Below are 20,258 nucleotides of genomic sequence, written 5' to 3' on the forward strand. Positions count from 1 at the left end.
TATGCACTGAATTTGGCAGATTTGAAGAAATACTATGTTATTTATGGGCCACAGAACAAAGTGTCAGTGGGGGGAAAAACATTTCCAACATATTATTCTGTCTGAGTTTAACATAGGGGCAAAGGCAGCACAGGCAGCTCGAAACATTTGTCCCTTGTATGGGGAGAATGCCAACAGGGAAAGCGGGGCAAGAAAATGGATTTGTCATTACAGAGAGAGCATTTTTGACTTAAGCGTTTTTCCACGTTCAGGAAGACGATCGGGTTTTAATGAAGACAGTTTAAATGCTTTAATCCACAAGGATCTACATCAGTCGACTCGAGTATTAGCAAATGTGATGAACTGTGACCATTCAACCATCATGTGACATTTGCATTACATGGGTAAGTTTCAGGATACCGCATGCTTTGAATGAAAACAACCAAATCAGTGAGTAGCCAGGAAGTGCTGCGACACGATAATGCACACCCACACTTCGCTAACATGACAAAAGCTGCTATCCAGGAGTTTGGTTGGGTAGTTGTTCCACATCCTCCTTACTCCCCCGATCTTGCATCCTCGGATTAGTACCTTTTCAGCTCTCAATCCACCAATCTTCAAGGAAGCTCCTTTGGTGACAAAAATACTCTTCAAACTTGGCTTGACGACGCTCTTAACCCCAAATCAGCCCATTTCTTCAGGCGTGGAAATTGAAAAACTGCCCCAGCATTGGTAGACAGTCATAGACAACGAAGGAAAATATATTACTGATTAATTTATGTCTTTTATTCATCTCAAATTAGTATAAAATAAAAAAAAACTTTTGCCATGGTGAAAAAACTATGAACTTATGAATCAACCCAATAGTAAAATCCTGGTGATAAGCTAAGTTATGATATTCAAATAGCACTTTTTATGGATAGGGATGTTTGTTTAATGTGGAGAACAGAAACCATGAATTTCAGATGCAAGGAATGACACTATTTTAAAGATGTTCCTCACTGTATGGATAACATCTGTTGCAGTGAATCTATCCAGTGTTGCTACTGAATTTTAAGACATATTTGTTGTACAATGTCACCTACTACAAAAACATTGATTTTTTCCAGAAAAAAGTAAATTCCCCGATTTTTCCAGATTTATCACTAAAAATAAGGCATAAAAAATATCCTTCATTGTCCATTCCTTTTATATCAACTAGTTACATATAGATGGAGAATTGTTATGTAAAAATATGTTTTCTTTATGTATGTGTGTGTACACATATAACAACACTTTTTACACTACTCGTGTAATAAGAGTACAGCTCTCATGCATGATCTTGTTACTTTTTAGTTTCTGGGAAAAAGTTCCTGTCCCAAACCTGATTTTTGGAAGTGGTTTACCAATTTTAGTGATCGCAAACAGTTGAGATATTTTGAACGGTTGTGTATTATTGCTTCACATCGAAAAAAAATATTAATAATTTAACCACTTATTTCTATATCCTTTAAGTGTTCAAAGTCAACATTGAAAACTATTTCGGTCATGCGTTTGGATCTGATGGCCATTTTTAATTAGCTGTGTGGTTAATTTTATAATTTTCAGACAATTATTTAAATTGCTGTAACTTTTGTTCAGTAATTCCAAATGTAATGATTTATAAACCATTATTGTTTTCAGAAATAAATACTCTTTTTTTGTTTGTCATCACTTTTGCTCTCAGATTAGTAAAATGAATTGGATGGATATTTTTTTCATAATTTCTCATCTTTGCGGAACAAAATAACTACGAAAGGGACAAAACACCTCAACCATACTTCTTATGTTTACTGTGCAGTGTCGGGTAAGTCCGAAAATCATTAACCATTATGAGGTGTGTGGGGCCCCCTTTCCTTCTATGACCTCACAAAAATTGAAAATTTTGAAAAAAATTTAAAAGTTTTAAGCTTTGTAACACAAACGGGGACAGGAAAAATCTGTGATTTGCACAACATTGAGATGGTAAGTTTTTACAGAAAAATACCTTGAATAAACTAAAAAAATCCTAGGAAAACTGGAAACATGCCTTGGAAATAAGACCAACACAGGGTGCCTACGAAAATAACAAATCCAAAATTCTAGACTTTTTCATGAGCCTTTTGTAGTTTTTCTTAACCTTTATTTATTAACATCTATTTAGGTAAAGTTGGAAATAAGCAAGAAAATAAATATTTATTTAATGAAAAACCCCTACCAAAAGGCCAGTTAAGATGAAAACTGAAGCTGTATTTAACAAGAGAATTAGACTTGAGTAGTGGTATTTACGGTACTATAAACCCACGAAAGTATGAACCCCCCTCCAGCAGATTTGCTTACACTTAAAACTTGCTCAACATGCCCATATGAGCTTTTTGCTCTAGTGTGGAACCCCTGTTTAATCTAAGATTTTTGTAAAAATGCCCTCGGGAATATTTCGGAAAGTATGACCCCCTCAGATTGATGAGGCTACACTTATAAAAGGCACTTCTGAGAGATTGTTGTCCATAATTTTGTTAAAAATATGCCCCTCTTGTGGCCACACTTAAAACTTGGCCACCCACACCCACACACACACACCCATACATACACATACCCATACATATTTATTTCTGGTTTAAGTTCAATTAGATACCAGCTTCAATTTGTTTATCTAATATTAAAATAATGTAATTCTTCTAGAATTGCTCCGTGACTCTCTCATTTCTTACATCATAAACATATGATTTTTCACCTATGAGAATGACACTACATATGGTGTCATCTGGTAAAGCCTCATGGAATTCACAGATAATTTTAATGTTTGTTCTGTCATTAACCACAACTTGTTTTCTTTTTGAGGTGTTAATTACAAACATGGGTCTCTGTGTTTTGAATTCATCTGGTGTGTAGTACAGGTCAGTATTGCCAGTAGTGACGCGCTTGAAGGAAGAAAAAGCTTCATATAATTTAAGAAAATCATCCTTGGACATGTCTAAATTATAATTTTCTCTAGGAAAAACCTCATTTCTGCCATTTTTAAGATATATGTTCTTGATGTTGCAATTATCAAATTTACTTGAATTTTTTTCCTGATTGTTGTGTCTCCCAGTCTGAAACAGTACCACTACGAAATCGGGCATGTCGTATTGAATACTAGAGAATGAATTTGTAGCATCAAATTCATAATAAGTGCCAGATGCAGGCTTCTGTACGCATTGATATGTGTAAAATTGCAGAGGAATCTGTGGATTTTTTACTATATCTGCTTTGTGTTTAAGAGCGTAACTGGCCTCATATTCAACAACTGGGATTCTTAACTCCATAGTCTGAATAATGCATTTTCCTGCATCAGGTAAGGTATTAGGCAAAGCTTCCCCTGTAGAGTTTAATGTGCTGTATCTCATCAAAGCATTATTATCATTTGCAGCTCTTCTAAATGTAATTCTTAACCCGCCTTTCCACATAATGTCTTTGTAATCCGAGAAGAATCCTGGCAACAGGCGCATCGGGAACAGCACTGTGTGATTTTTAGATAATATCTTATCACCAGCCTCAAATCCACCTATTTGGTAGTAAGAAGCTTCGGTCTTGGATAATTTTAATGTAGCCAAAGCTGTGGAGGTAATGCCGGGATAATCCACTCTGTTTATAACAACGCCATGTTTTCTGATCTCAATTTCAGAGAACAGATGCGGCACAAAATTATCAACCAGTCTTATATTTGAATTTGCCGGATAATCTGTACCATCGAGCTTTACAACATCAAATTTGATGTATAGATCTGCTCTGTGGGGGTGTATAAATCCATCCCCTACATCAAGATCAACCTCGATTTCCGTGTTGGGTTGATTTAAATTTGCAAATGTCCTCCTGTTTGGGGGGAATGATTGTAGCTCATAACTCTCAATATTTTCCATTGTATGTATTTTTATTTAAATGTTAATCTCTATGATAGCAGTTGTTGTGGCTCCAGCAAAATCAACTAATTCTTCTTTTTCATTAGTGACCATCAATTCAATGTAATCTATTCTATTATGACACACAGGAAAATATAATGTTGGGGATGGATTGTAGATGATTGGCTCCATAAATTCGGAATTAGGTTTGAATGTTGCAATGATGCCAGTTTGTTTGTGAGTGCCTATGCCATTTGATTTGGTGATCATACCCTCGGCCACATTACAGTGAATATTCAGAGTCTCTATGGCTAAGAATTTGGGTATATTCATAGCAGTGTGTTTGATGGCCGCTTCAAGTTTTGTGTTGTTCTCAAAGCCTAACAGCTCTCCTATAGTACCCAGATGTACTGTTTCTGTAGCAGATACAATCTCTACTCTGTGAGTGACAGAATTTTGACTTAATACTATACCTCTGGGTAATTGAGCATTTAGAGTGGACAGATTATATTGCCCTGGAGTGATGACAATTTTTTGATCCCCTACTGCAATTGTGTTGTTGTGGTGTGTAATATTAGGTATCAGGTACATGCCGTAAAATGCTCTGAGAGCTATTGTTTTGGGATACACTATGTCATCATGCAATTTGAGTTTCAATATTGAATTTTGGCTGGTGAGATGGAATACCCCCATGATGTTTCAGATACCACAAGGCTTTTTGAAAATTTTCAATTGATGGTTTATTTATTTGAGACATATATCTGAGAACAGATAAACACAAATGTCCGCAATTAACATCTTTGAAGTTTTGAAGACGGGCATTATTGTAATAAAGATTAGCTGATTTTAGGTATTTTATTAAATTTTCAGGTGGAACACCTCCAAATGAATCAAACACAAATGCCTCATTTTTTAAATATTTAAGATAACAGATCCAGTGAGTGCCCTGATTTTTGTACTTATCCAAATTAACAATGCCACACTCTTTGTTGAGTGGTTGCTCTGGTAAAGAATCAGACATGTACACACCTCTAAAATGTTTGATGCCCAGTGGCTTGATTAAAGCTTCAATATCTTGGTTTGTAAGCGGCTCTTGTTTTTTTTAAACTTACTCATGGCTCTCTTAACACCTTTGCCTTTTTTCTCCATTGCCAGGTTATGGCGCTTCTGCTCATCTAATTCTGCCCTATTTTTCTTGGCATCTATCACTGTTTTTGCTATGGCAGCTGATCCCCCAGCCAAGCTCCCAACAGCCCCGAGAGCTGCTAAGATGGCCGGGATGGTAAATATGAATCCCCCCACATGTGATTTTTTTCTTGATTGCTGTAATTTTTTTAATTGGGGGGTACTAAGCAACAATTTCATACCATGTCCCTTTGCAAGACAAGAGCTTTTTTTCTTGCGCTGCTTTTTGGTTAAAAGACTGTCAATAGTTTTAAGAGATTTGAGACCTGCATAAGGTATTTGATACATAACACCCTTGGCCTTCATTGTAGGTTTATTATATACATATTCACAACCCCCACCCCAGTTTTTGTTTGGTGCTCATAGCTATGGTGGTTCCCAATGCTGCTATTTTTTCACTTAAAGAAGCATCTTTGCTTACAAATCTACCAAATGCAGCCTCTTCTAATTTCTTGTCTGCAACATGTCTCTTGTCAAGATCAGAATGTGTGTTGTATGCTATGTCATGGTCTCTACAAGCAGCATCTAGGGGATTAACACCAGGATCCCCTCTGTTTAATCTATGATCTAATTTTGTGCCTGGACCACAATACTGATAGCCTGGAATGTGTAGTTCAAATGGCAGCTTGTTTATAATGTCATTAACCAGGCCCCGACCCTCAGAAATATTCCAAAATTTAGGTGGTAGAGTATTAATAATTTTTATGAGATATCCAATCCCCTTAGGGTCATTCACTATAAAATTAGACAATTTTGTGCTTATCATGTCCATAATTCCAACCTTTTCATTGTAAAAATTGTGGTTGCCAGCATTTTCCTCCCCAGCTATCACCAGCAACCTATCTACAAGTTTCCTGACATCATCAACCCACACAAATTCTTTAGGCAGGGTGTTGTATTGTTTGATTCCACTGCCAGTCTTGATCTGCGACCATATGGGTTTGATTAAATTATTGTATTTTGCCCCACTGCTAGACTTCACTCTTTTTTGTGTGGGATCATTGTTCTGGTATAGAGCATCTGATTTTATTAATATTTCTTTGTAATGTTCATAATCTTGATCTGTATAGCTGCCAGGCCTTTTCCTAGTCATCAGTTCCCACAATCCAGGTGTTCCGGGGTACTTAACAAAACCACCTTTTTCTCCAAGTCGAGATTCTGAATAAACAATCAGATCATCTCCCATAAATGTTACTCTAAAATTGCCAATTCTATGAATGATGCTCCCGTCAAGCTCTGTGTCAGCATATAAGCCAAACACCTCATCTTTGTTGTCTTTAGGTGTAGTTAAATATTTTTGAGCAAGAAGACCCAATTCAATAGGATCCTGTGTAGCTTCAATTCTTCGAGGGGCAACAGGACTAGGTGTATGAATACTGGAAAGTGGGGTGAATGGATAATCTAATATGTTCCTTGCAGCTACAGGTACAAGCTCCGTGATCAAATCTTGATTTTGCTCTGTAACAGTTTTGATATTCTTACCTAAATTATTAATAGCATCAATTACAGGCTGTTCTGTTTGTTTGTGTTTTTCATAAATTCCTCGGTTCTCTGATTTCCATCCCTTGAATCTTTTTACAAGATAATCTCTTAACTTAAGATCATCAATGACTGGTCGTTTCATGGTTATTTATATATGTTTCAACGTCTAGAAAATCGTTGATTTTATTTCTGTATTTGCCGCTACTGGGTGTTCTTGTCATATCAATTGTGACAAACCCATAACTGTCCTGGCTCCAGCACCTGCTGCAAAACTTAGAAAAATCATTGTAGCTCAAGTCCCCACCTACATATTCATCATGTATGTGTTTGAGGTTGGTATGATCTTGATGAAACACACATATAAAATTGCTGTTGTCTCGGATCAGCTGCTTCGGTATTTTAGAAAAAGTCTGTGCTAGGTAGAAGCAATCAATGTTTTTGTGTCGGCCCTGTGTAAAGAAATTTCTAACCTTGTTTTGATTATCCAGTATAACATCATCAAACACAACAACAGAATTATCGAGACATTCATCAAGTGGCTTAACATCTGGTTCAAAAGTGGCTATATCCAATCCATCATATAGCTTCATCAGCTGCTGATATTTTAATTGTTCCAAGCTCTTAGAGAAAACATACAAGTGCCTGTTTTTCCAGTCTAACCAGTTGGGTGCCAATAAAAAATTATCAACCACTAGTGTAGTTTTACCACAAGCAGATGGCCCAACAATAAGACACCTAATATTATCAGGCAGCAAGTTGCCATTTCTCTTATTCTGCTGTTCAGGTTCTGGCAGCCTTTTTATAACATCCCAGGTGCTCATATTATCACTTTGTTTGCATCGATCCAGCTGTTTTCCGGATGACCCAGCCATTTGACAAGTAACTTGTTGCCCTTCCTGCGGATGATTTTTTCTATGAGATATGTGTCAGGCTGTTTAGTTTTGCTGAGTTCTTGTTCATAGAATCTGCCTTTGAGAATTTCTCCTCGGTGATCTTTTATTATATATGTGTTAAGGGTCCCGGGTTTAACTTGAACTACTGTAAATAATTCGGTACTCCAGTTTCTTGTAAAGCCTCTTTTGAATAAGTGCTTATATTTGCTGATTCTTACTTGATCACCCACCCTGTATTTGGCCTTTCTTGTTGTTGCCTGGTATCTAGGATAATAAACAGTGCTGATCAATTTTTGCTCATCAGATGACGTTACTTCAGAGGGTTTCATGTTGATTGTGGAATGGACAGAGTTGTTATATTTATGTAGAAGTTCTGGAAGAATATTAATCCATTTATAATTACCTTGAAGTGTAAATTGTTTATACATAAGATTTTTTAGGGTTCTGTTGAATCTCTCTACAATTGAGGCCTTGAGATCACTGTAACTCGAATAATGTTTTATTGCCTGGCTTTTAATAAATTGTTGAAACACTGAATTATAAAATTCTTTGCCATTATCTGTTTGCAAATAGCGCGGTGATCTTCCTGAATGATTGATGATTGTCCTGAAGGCTTCTGTAACACATTTTCCAGTCTTGGATTTGAGTGGCAGAGCCCAGGCAAATTTTGAAAATGTATCTATGACAGTGAGTAGATACTTGTAGCCCTTGTTGATTTTGTCTAAGTTTTTCAACTGTCCAGTTGCCATTTCAATCAAGTCGCTCTGCCATAAATCATCTATGCCTTTTGTGACTACTGGGAGTCTCTTATAATTATGTCTGGCTTGTCTGTGTAGTTCATCAACAATAATTTCTCTAGACATGGTATGTAAACAGGAATATTGCAACTATGGGGTGTTCAGCAGCTGAGACTGCAGGATTTTCTAAATATAATTTGTCCCCTATTTGTATTTTAAATTCCAGAGATCCATCATCTTCAGCATAGGCTGTTTCTAATGTATTGGGGTCTGTAAAATCCTCTAACTCTACACTGGTGATTTTCACTTTGTTGTCAGCATTTGTTATTGATAAGGTAGGGTAGTGGTGTGCCTGTGGCTGATGCCAATATTTGATCTTGATTGGTCTCAATGTGCCCCCAACAAAAAACTGATAATAAAATTGTGCAGGGGACAGCATATATATTTTACCACCTGGTGTAAATGGTGAATCATATTCTTTGTTGGGGATGCTGTACAATTCAAGAATTACTGTATGTTTTGGATTCTCGATTATGCCTGTTATTTCTTTTTCTGCTGTAAGCAATCTGCTTGTTACAGATTCAAGGTACTCATTGATGGTCCTAACAACATCATCGTGGCCTGGCTTGATTTTTATGTCCACAACAAGTTTCTTGTATTGTTGCACAATCTCTTGAAGCTGGGTGGCAAAAACAGACAGAGCATTTGCTTGATTGGATTCCATGGTCCCTAGCTGTTGCTTGATATTAGCTACAATTTGTTGTAAATTTTCAACAACTGCCAATTTTGAATTTTGAGCAGTAAGATCATGGACCTGTCTTCTGATATCCTCAAATAGGGCATGCAATTCATTAATATGTTGATTGGTTGGTAGAGTGGCCACTGTCTGAGTGAGTTGTTTGATCTCTGTCTGGATATTCTTGATATCTTCTGATTTCAATATCCTATTCACTGCTCTCTTAATATTTTTAAGTTCCTGTGATGTAGGAAGATTTGATACTGTATTTTGCAAAGATTCAAGTGCCAATTTCACATTCTTTAATTCAGATGCATCAGCCACATTTTGCATAGCATTTTGGAGCAGGGCTATATCTGCCTGAGAGGGTGTTGATCGTTGTAAAATTTCAAGTTTTGTTTGGATATCATCTATCAAGTGATGAAAATGAGATAGTTCAGATTCAGTGTTGAGGTTTTCAAGCTTTGTGATTTGGTGCTGGACACTGACAAGAGTGTCTACAATACCAGGCAGGCGAGTTTCTTGTACATTTGCCAAATCACTTTGCACTGCTGCTATGGTACCTTCAAGATGGGTTATGGTACTTTGAATTTTTCCAAAATCTTCATATGTTTCAAGTTGCAGCTTAATGTTGGCAACACTCCGAGTTATTGCATTCAAAGCATCAGAAGATGGCAAGTTGTTCATAAAATTTTCAAGTGTCTCAATTTTTTCTTTAACCTCGGCTATGGCATTGTGCAGAGGATCCAGATTAGCTATCTGGAGTGACTGAATCTGTTCTTTCAGAGTGGAAATGACTAGATCAAAATCTTCTTGTGATTTTATGCTTTTGACAATTGTTTGGAGCTGTGCCTGGACATTATTTATTTGCTCTTCCAATTGCTGTTTCAATTGCTCAGAGTTGTTAGCCTGGGTCTTAAATTTGGCTTGAAGAGCTGCTACAGCTTCTTCTAAACTTTGAAAATTATCTAATGTTGCCAGATCAGTATATTTCTGAAGCAACAATTTGAGTTCGGAATCAATTTTAAGAAGAGGGTCCATGCATTGTGATTGTAAATTTGTAATTTCTAATTGAAGACTGGCATTCAGTGTGGTTTGTAAAGCTTGTAAATCACTTCTTAATTTCTTGACTCTGACATCAAGCATCAGAATCTCATCACTGTGATCTTCATGTCTTGTATGGCCAAATATATCATTAGGCATTTTTGTTTTAATGGTTATTTATTATAGAGTATCTGATTCTTAATTCTATAAAAAAGGGTATAAGCTTGTCATATGATCCAGGGACCTCAATATATAAGCAGTCACCAGCGGAAACAGTATATACAGTGCCAGAAACCATGTTTGAGTGCTTAATTCTATAAATATTTCTCCCTACTGAAATCTTGACATCACCCTCAGGGGTTGTAATAAATTGCAATTGCCCACCTACAGGTAATTGGTAATGATTTAAATTATTGTTAAATATGTACAATGTTTTGCCTGTTTCTTCATCAACATCTGTAAGTATGCTGTTCAGATGAATAATTAACAAGCCACTCAGTTTAGACAGCATATCAGGAGAGGGTTGTGGTGTGGGCAGGTCCATAATAGCCTGTTTTTTGAACCCAAATAAGTTCATAGGCATGTTTATTTATTTCAAATCATGCTCTGGAATTGGGCATTGATTTCCACTTTTCAAATCACAATGCCCCCAAGGCAAAGTATGTGTGCCACATGATAAAATGCATCTCTTATCATCATGTGGGTCCAGGGCCACTTTTGTTACAATATTTGAAGTCAGCAAGTGATTCTCACTCTGAATTCTATTTTCTGATGTTCTAATTGAATTCTGTGATTTGATGCAATTTTTATAATCTTCAAATACAAGCTCTTTTTCCACAGTAACTCTGCCAATGCCCTTGGCCTTTTTGACAACAGCACTACATGTTTTAAAACTGTACATCTTGGCACTTAACCCGGCAAATTCCACAATAACATCGCCAAGTGTCTCATCTTTTAACTTGCCAGGCACCTTTTTGTTGTGGTGTTGTTGAATCTTTGTATGTTCAGTGGTATCAAAATATTTAAACAATTCAGGCTGTGACATATCTTGATAAACATCTTCTGTTTGAATATCAAGAATAAAACTATCCGTATCCATGTACAATAATTTTACACGATCCTTATAAAAAGGTTTCAACACATCATAATACAATATTAACATATGTAATTTGGACAATTCCAATATCACAGCCCCTACATAAATAGGTTTATCAAACTTAATCTTTGTTTTCATCATGTTGAAAAGTGCCATGTGCTCATCATAAATTTTTCTGTAATTGAAATTAGGCTTTGCAACCAATTTTTTGCTCCGGCTGGGGTCAGTAATTATTTTAACATCGGTATGTTTTCTGACATTTTCAATAGTTTTGCCATAGACAGAATTCACCATCAATTTAAACAAGGCCTTATCAAATTCGCTTTTTGCAGATGTTCGAAGCTCTGTGTTTGTGTCAATGTATGGTTTCAGCCATTCTGAGTGCCTGAACCTCAAGACTTTGCCAACTTTGGTTACTTGAACACCATGTTTCATCAGGAACTGGAGGGTTTTGTAATATATGACATATCCCTGTTTCGGCTCCAGGGTCATCATGAGCTTCTTCTGTTTAGAACCAGGTGGGCACCTAACCTCGGGAATTGGGGGCAGATCAGAAAATTTATTGTGCAAATCATCTGGAAATATCAGACCAGCCTCTAAGAAGAGGCCATGTTCACTGTCATCAAAATCCTGAAGATCTTCAATATTGAAATTATCAACCCACTCAAGCCCTGCATATGGCAGTTTTTGCATCATGGCGTGACCATAGAGGCTGTTTGCATCCATATAAATTATATAATTTGATGGCCGTGCTGGATCATAATCAGGCATATGCTTGTTATTTGCTCTGGCATATCTCTGGGAACATTGCACCATCCCTCCTCTTATACATTCCTCCATAAACAGATACTTCTCTTGATCGTGGATTAGATCCAATTGCATTTTAGTTTTGAAAAACATTGCAGACCATGCTAGGCCCGGAGCACTGAAAAAATACACTGGGTCCAGTCCATAATTTTGCATGGAAGATTTTCTGAATGTCTGGATTATATCAGCTAAGAGGGTCACATCAAGTTTCAAATAAGCCATGTGATAATCACCAAATGTCTTGCATTTTAAACTTTTCCACATCAATTTGGCATGGTGATAATCTTCATCAGTAATTCCAGATCCTCTGATTTTGCTATAAAATGCTTCTTGTGGTGGCAGGGAACACTCATTAAATTTAGAAAAATCTGTAACATGGTCGTATGGATATACACCCTTCCGCCTAATTAATTTCAGGTCCTGATCTGGAAACAAGGCACGTGTGATTTTCAAGTCATCATCAGATAATTGAGTGGTCAGTGTGGCCAGGCTAGCAGATAAAAATCTGTAAGAATCAAGAAATCTTATGTGAATAGGAACACCATCAACTTTAATTATCTTGCTAATAGATATATATTTCTCATCATTTTCAGCTAAAATATTTAAATTCTGCTTCTCAAACCCCTCGTACCTGATCAGATGATGGAAATCATAATTGGATGCTCCATGGCAAAATATGGGGATAAATCTTGGTCTCTTGATCTGAATATTACAGCTATTACACAGGGCCTGTTTATATCGACCATCTGTATGAGAATGGTGATGTACCTTGATATTTGTATCTGAAAATTCAGAATCACATACCGGGCATTTTTCTGCTTTGTTGAAATCTTCAATCTGTTCCTCTGTTAAAGGCAACATAGGCTTTGATATTATTAAGATGTTAGATGCTATGTCACGGCACTCATTTTCTATTCTATGTGCAAATTCTTTGATGGCATTTGGTCCCTTGTATGAATATTCTTTAATAACAACACCATCCCGTATAACTACATAACAAAAGCTGGAAGGTTCATGTAACTGGTATGGTGTACTTGAAGATTCTTCGGGATCTGGATTGCAGGATGCAAGAGATTTGAGATTTGATTCAGAATCCCAGACAATATATGCTGGGTGTTCCAACAAGGCCTCATACTTTTTGAATTTGCAATTTTCACTTGGATTAGGCATCACCATATGAACAGGTTTATGGTTGCCACAGTATTTCAGATGCTCAATTAACTTGTTTTTAGCAATTTCTGCATTCTCTTCCCGAACCCCTTTTATCATTTTTTGACCATCAAATACAGTTAAACATCTTCTGCACAACTTAAATATTTTATGAGTTTTGTCTAGTTGTGTTCTCACCAAAGCTTCAAGATTATGTATCAGAGTGTAATGATATGTGCCATCCCCTTCAATTAAGAGCAGATCAATCGGAATAGCAGATTCATCATCAAGTGTACTGATTCTGAGAGGTGCTATCGGGCAATTGCCAGTGGAACAAGTAAATACATTAATAGATAATTGTTTGCCATTGATGTGCCTGGCCTTTTTTTCAAATTTATCAATATTCGGAACAGACATTGGATATTCCAAACCCTCCATTGCATCGTCAAAAAGATGTTCATGCTGTTTGTAATAACTTATTCTCTCAGGATGCCTTGAAACTAGAAACAAAGCAGCTAATATACACCACAGAAAACATTTCTGGTCGGTATTTTCTATATTAACCACGGCTCTTCTGTTTTTAATATTGGCAGGTAATGGCAGATATGTAGATCCTTGTAATGGGTTGAATTCAGAAATATTAACATATAACTTGTGTGGAGAGCCACATAGGGTCCATCCAGACTCTTTTGCTGCAAATTCAGAGTGTTTAATATTCAATTGATCCATCAATCTGCTTATTATTTTGTCTGAATTTGAATTTGAATATACAGGTACAGTTTCTGTTACGTGGGGGTGTATAAATTTTGTAGCGTTTGGCTTCTTATATTGTGTATACAATTTGAGGGACAGCTTATAAGAGCCATTTTGTGCATTTAGAATTGCCTGCACTTTAGGATTTACACTGTTCAAAAAATTCTCAATACCACATCTTGGCTCTGATACAAACCGATGATCCCTTAATTGGCCGTTAAAACTGCTACGGATGGGTGCATAGCGTGGCTGCTTTGCTGCTCTGGCATTAAGAGCTGCTTCGTGCTTCCTTTTCAGACCAGATGTGGATGGTTGTGTTGATGATTGTGCAGAGCAAGTATCTTTATGTGTATATGTGAAGTATTGCATGCTGTATTTTCTATTGCATTTGGGGCATATTTTTGTGGGAGTTCTGCATTTGTCTGGATTACAAATCTTTTGATGCTTAGCCCAATTGGGGCTGGATATATTCTTATTGCATTGATTACAATATTTTTGATTCGGCATTTTTGTTGTTGTTTATTATATACAATTTCCTGGGTTTCAATTCAAAACTTTATACTGAATTAAAAATCAGTTGGGTTCAGCACTGTACTTTGTATGTGTGTGTATGTATATATGTATGTATACACTTAATATTTTTGGCTTTGGTATTTATATACAATTTCCTGGGATTCAAATCAAAACTCTATACTGGATCAGTTGAGTTCAGTGCAGACAAAAAAACTGCATAGCTCTATGTCAATTAGTTCTTGAGTTTTGTATTTAGGAACCACTTTGGCCCCCCTGCCAAAAATTGGCTTTTATTGTATCAGTGTATATTGTCTCTATGACCTTACTTAGGTTATTCCGCCAAATTATATGCTTCAAGTCTCCTATACTTTGGTGGAGCCTGTTCAGGTTCTATCCCCCACTTGTGGGTTCCACTGCCGATCCAGCAATGGTGAAGAATCTGCACTGTGCCCTGGCTTTTATAGATTTGCAGAGCCAATCAGAAAACACCACACATCGCATTATGTCGTACAATATTAATTGATTAAATAGTTACAACATGATGCAATAGAAGTGGACCGGGAAGTAAATATGTATGGATGTGGGTGGGTGTGGGTGGGTGGGTGTGGGTGGGGGTGGGTGTGTGGGGGTGGGTGGGGGTAGGGGTAGGTGTGTGGGGGTGGGTGGGGGTGGGGGTGGGTGGGGGTAGGGGTGCATCTTGGCTTAGTTTTAAGTGCTGTGTTCAAAATAAAAATATAATAGCTGGTAGCTATATCCAAGCCCTATTATAATTTTTGTTTCTCTATTCTGTCACTAATTTTGATCCTAGGCCAGTAATATTTTATGGGGTGACTCTGCATGGCCCCCAGAGCAACATACTGAAATTTTGAAAAAATCGATTATTTTATTTTTGCTATTTTCATTAATTTTGATCCTAGGCCAGTAATATTTTATGGGGTGACTCAGTATAGCCCCCTGAGCAACATACTCAAATTTTGAAAAAATCGATAATTTTTTGAATTTTGATTATCTCTGGAACCATGAATGCTAGAGACATGGGGCTTGTTGCTTTAATATGGGCATGCCGAGATGCAACTTTTTGCCCTCTATAAATTTTTCAAAATATCTTGCTGTTCTCTAGATCTTGAATAACTTGCCTATTTTTCAAGATAGAGGTATGGGGGTTGCATATTTGAAATCTAGAGGCTGTTTAGAAGTTTTGTTAAAAAATCGATAATTTTTTGAATTTGAGATTTTTTCAAAAACTATCAGTACTGGAGACTTGAAATTTTGTATAGATATTCTACTCGGAATTCTCTACATTTTATGTCTCTATAATTTTCCTGATATATGCAATATTTAAGCTGTAAATCTCTGATTTTTATAAATAGAATTTTCTGAAAAATGCAATATTAACAATAATTTTGATTATCTCTGGAACTATAAATCCTAGAGACATGGGGTTTGTTGCTTTGGCCTGGGCATGGCAAGATGCAACTTTTTGGTCTCTATAATTTTTCAAAAATCTCTTGTTGTTCTCTAGATCTTGAATAACTTGCCCATTTTTCAAGATAGGTGCATGGGGGTTGCATATTTGAAATCTAGAGGCTGTTTAGAAGTTTTTTTGAAAAATCGATAATTTTTTGGATTTGAGATTTTTCAAAAACTATCAGTACTAGAGACTTGAAATTTTGTAGGCATATTTTAGACATGATTCTCTACATTTTATGTCTCTATAATTTTCCTGATATATGCAATATTTAAGCTGTAAATGCCTAATTTTTATAAATAGAATTTTCTGAAAAATGCAATATTAGCAAAATTTTGAAATCTATACATGCTAGGGCACTATAACAGTTACTATACTTAAGATATCATACAATATCAAAAAAAGCATATTTTTTTAACAAAATTATGGACAACAATCTCTCAGAAGTGCCTTTTATAAGTGTAGCCTCATCAATCTGAGGGGGTCATACTTTCCGAAATATTCCCGAGGGCATTTTTACAAAAATCTTAGATTAAACAGGGGTTCCACACTAGAGCAAAAAGCTCATATGGGCATGTTGAGCAAGTTTTAAGTGTAAGCAAATCTGCTGGAGGGGGGTTCATACTTTCGTGGGTTTATAGTACCGTAAATACCACTACTGACTTGTTTTCTCTATTAATGAATCCTGGACTGCATTAGGCACACTAGCAAGGCTCTGGCATCTAGACGTGCAGCCCGTGTTGTCGTCCCTACATATTTGTGATTGTCCCTTTATCCATCTTACCACCATTCATCCTCATCTTTGCTATTAGCCAAAAAGAGGCAGAAAAGTGAAGTAAAATAAACTAAATCAATTAATGAGTCAGTCATTCTGATAGCAAAAATTCTTCACTACAAGTATCAGGGTGGATCAAATTAAAACATAACAGTGGATGTGTTGGGTTATATTTATGTGTGTGTGTGTCAGTAGCGGCTCGTGCTTAAAATAACAGGTGAAGAAGTACATTTATAGGCAATGAAAAAACAAATAGTAAGTTGAATTGAATCATGCTTGACTCACCTAAGTTTTGTAGATCAAATCGATCCTTGTATCTTTCAGGGCTGCAAATCTACCTGCTATGGTATTCCTGTTGTTTTTTTTCAAGAACTTTGAATTGTAACTTACACTATAAATGTTTCACTGAATCATTGTGCTTATGCAGAGAATGCGTTATATTGACAAAATCGTTATACCCTTCTTTTTACTTTATTCCACACATTGTATTTGTTGCTAAACAGTAAACAAGGCCAGCAGAACAATGATTGCAAATATCGACTACTACACAACCAAGGAAAGTCGACAAACCAGGAACTTTTAAATTTAATGTTGTACGATTTCCCTGCCTTTTTGTTCTCTCGCTTAACTGATATTTGAAGAATTTAAAACGTCCTTTTTGTCTTTATCCGTCCATCTGAAAAATGTTGTCTGTAACAAATAACACACTAAGTCATTTACTGGGTTCATTGTACACACCACAGCTCAACACATGAACACAACACACAATAGAAAACGCGAAAGACACACACGGAACAAGATCTCGCAAGAACGCAACAATTTTGCCACAACTACTGGATGCAATGTTTTCTGTCGATGAGAGAACTGCTGCACCTACAAAGCGACACCCGTTCACGGCCAACACTAGGTGAAGTTACCGTTGCCATGACAACCGGCTAAAGCCTTCCACAACCTGGTGGCTTCTGCCCTTGGTTTCTTTATGCTACAACAAACTCTTCACGTGCATAGCGCTGTATTATTTGAGTATTATCGTGTGCGTTCTGCTGGGAAATAGTTTAATTTAACAAACAAATTAAAAATGTCAATATTAATTTGAAAATTAGATGAAAACATTTTCACTTGGCCAGCCGCCACTCATGTGTGTGGCGACAAACCGGTGTAGAGGTACAGCGGGAGGTAAGGAAGGAAACCCCTATTACATAATGGACTCATCCTAGATAGTCGAGCGTGAGCACGTGATATGCGTAGGCAGTTGGGCAGCAGTACCATCTGAGCAGCAATCAAAGCCAAACAGCCCGGCCTGTTGTCCTCTGGAGTGGTTTTACTGCATGACAATGCACGGCTGCATACGTCAGCTGTTACAAAGAACACGTTGGTGACGTTTGGGTGGGCAGGGTTGGAACACCCACTGTATAGCCCTGATCTTTGGTCAATTGAAAAAGGCATTGAAGGGTCAGGGCTTCCACTCTGACAATGAAGTCATGGGCAATGTTCGCAACTGGTTCCGATCTCAGCCAAAGGAGTTCTACGAGCAGGGTATTCACCGCTTGGTGAAACAATGGTACAAGTGCTTGTGTAACTTTGAAGATTACGTTTGATATAAACCTTGTTGATTTTATTCTGTGGCCCCTGTTCCGTTTTCATTTGATCCACCCTCATATATTTGGTCTAGGAATTAATTCGTGCGGTTGCTACGCACACATTGAAGCTGTAGTTCAAACACAAAATACATAAATACCTTAAGAAAAATATTGTCCATCGCGAGCCACCACTTTCGCCCATCTGTCAGGCAAGTTACGGATTCCGTGGCGAAAGTAGTCCTCATCCTTTGAAGCGATCCAGTCAGAGACCCATTTTTCGATATCTTCTGAAGAAGTGAACCGCTGTCCAATCAAATCGTTATTCATGCAATCGAATAAGTAGTAGTCCAAAGGAGCAACGTCTGGTGAATACGGTGGGTGGGGTAAAACTTCCCATCCGACATTTTCTAAATAGGGTTTGACCGGTTTTGCGACATGTGGGCGAGCATTATCATGTTGAAAAATAAGTTTATCATGTCTGTTCTCCCATTCTGGTCGTTTCCTGGCCAGAGCTTGCTTCAAACGCATTAATTGTCGTCGATAACGTTCTCCATTAATAGTTTCACCCGGTTGCAGCAGCTCATAGTACACCACACCTTTCATATCCCACCATATGCACAGCATAACCTTTGCACAGTGAATATCTCGTTTCGGTTGTGATGGACCTGGTTCACCTGGCTTCACCCAGGCCTTTTTTCGTTTCGGGTTCTCGTAATGGATCCACTTCTCATCGCCAGTAACAATGCGATGCAAAATCCCTTTTCTTTTCTGTCTTTGAAGCAGAAATTCGAAAATGGTTTTTCGTCTTTCAACATCTCTGTCTTTCAATTCATGTGGAACCCAATGTGACATCTTTTGAATCATTCCCATGGCTTTGAGGCATTTGGAAACTGTTGTTTGATCAACGCCTAATGCTTCTGCAAGTTCTTCCTGTGTTTGACACGAATCCTGATCGAGCAATGCTCTCAATTCTTCGTCTTCAAATTTTTTTGGCTGTCCAGCTCGCTCTTGGTCTTCCAGGCTGAAATCACCACTTCTAAACCGTGCAAACCACTTCTGACACGTTTGCTCAGCTAGCGCATGGTCACCATACACTTCCACCAAAATACGATGACTTTCGGTAGCACTTTTCTGCATGTTAAAGTAATGAAGCAGAACACCCCGCAAAAACACTTTATCTGGCACGAACTGCGCCATGTTCAGTTGACTACAAAATGCTATTGTTGACGCGTCAATCAACTGCCCTATACTACGAACGATGCGCGCTGACAGGAGTTTTCAACGCATGTGTGGCTACATGGAACTGTGGGACGATACGCTCGTTACGCCATCTCTTGTCCAGGCGCACGAATTAATTCCTACACCAAATAATTTCTTGACTTTTTTTTACTTCTTGATTTCTTTACTTTTTCTTGCCTAGTAGACACTCTGTAATAGTATCTAAATTAGCACTGGTGATTAAGAGCCTACCTGGTAGGAGAAACGCAATAAGGATCTTCCACAGAAGTAATGAGGCACATGGATGGGGGACCGGATTGCCAAGATAACTCATTATAGAAAACCTGCGAGTCATCCAAGGCAAGCTGATGCAAGGAAGAGGATACAGGCTCGGAACTATGGATATGGAATGGTGGATCTGGAAAAGTTAATACAGATTATTATTATTATAACTATGCCTTTTCACTATGATTCTTAGGTAGAAAGTAAAGCACATCAATATTACTCACATAGGGCTTACTATTCAGAAGTATTTAATTGGCAATTGTGTCAGATCACAAGCATATTTTGTTTTTGATGAAAACACTAAATGTGAAATAACACACTGTAGTGTTAATTTTTCATGTTTAAAAGATGAGAGGTGCATTTTGATCCGTTTTGTCACGAAATGAACTGCAATATGCAAAACAAATTCTTAAACATGAAATTTAGAGTTTTTTACCAATGAGACACCATCCGAGGTCTGAATTATCTTGAGAGTTATGCAAATCACAGAAAATTTAATAATTCTGCCGTAAAGATTTGAGATGCAAAACTGATTCCTTTACACAGGAATAAACTTAATATTCTGATAACTAACAGTTGGGCTGAAAAGTTCATAGGCTGACTCATAGATGGCGTTACTAGAATTAAATCCATGTGATTTTTACTTAGTACTAACCTTCAAAAGATACGTGTATAAATTTCAC

The 20,258-nt window shown here is 37.2% G+C and overlaps 1 protein-coding gene across 1 annotated transcript in view; it reads right to left on the bottom strand.

The window, feature by feature from the left end:
- Grip128 (gamma-tubulin complex component 5) overlaps positions 1-20,258 on the bottom strand; it is a 131,034-nt gene that overhangs the window by 918 nt on the left and 109,858 nt on the right. The window contains exon 18 of the mRNA XM_083144628.1: positions 19,543-19,708. Within this exon, the coding sequence (XP_083000754.1) occupies positions 19,543-19,708 (166 nt within the window). The remainder of the gene's footprint in view (positions 1-19,542; positions 19,709-20,258) is intronic.

This window comes from Lepisma saccharinum, chromosome 23 (assembly GCF_977018435.1).
Source record: "Lepisma saccharinum chromosome 23, izLepSacc3.1, whole genome shotgun sequence".
Taxonomy (NCBI): domain Eukaryota; kingdom Metazoa; phylum Arthropoda; class Insecta; order Zygentoma; family Lepismatidae; genus Lepisma; species Lepisma saccharinum.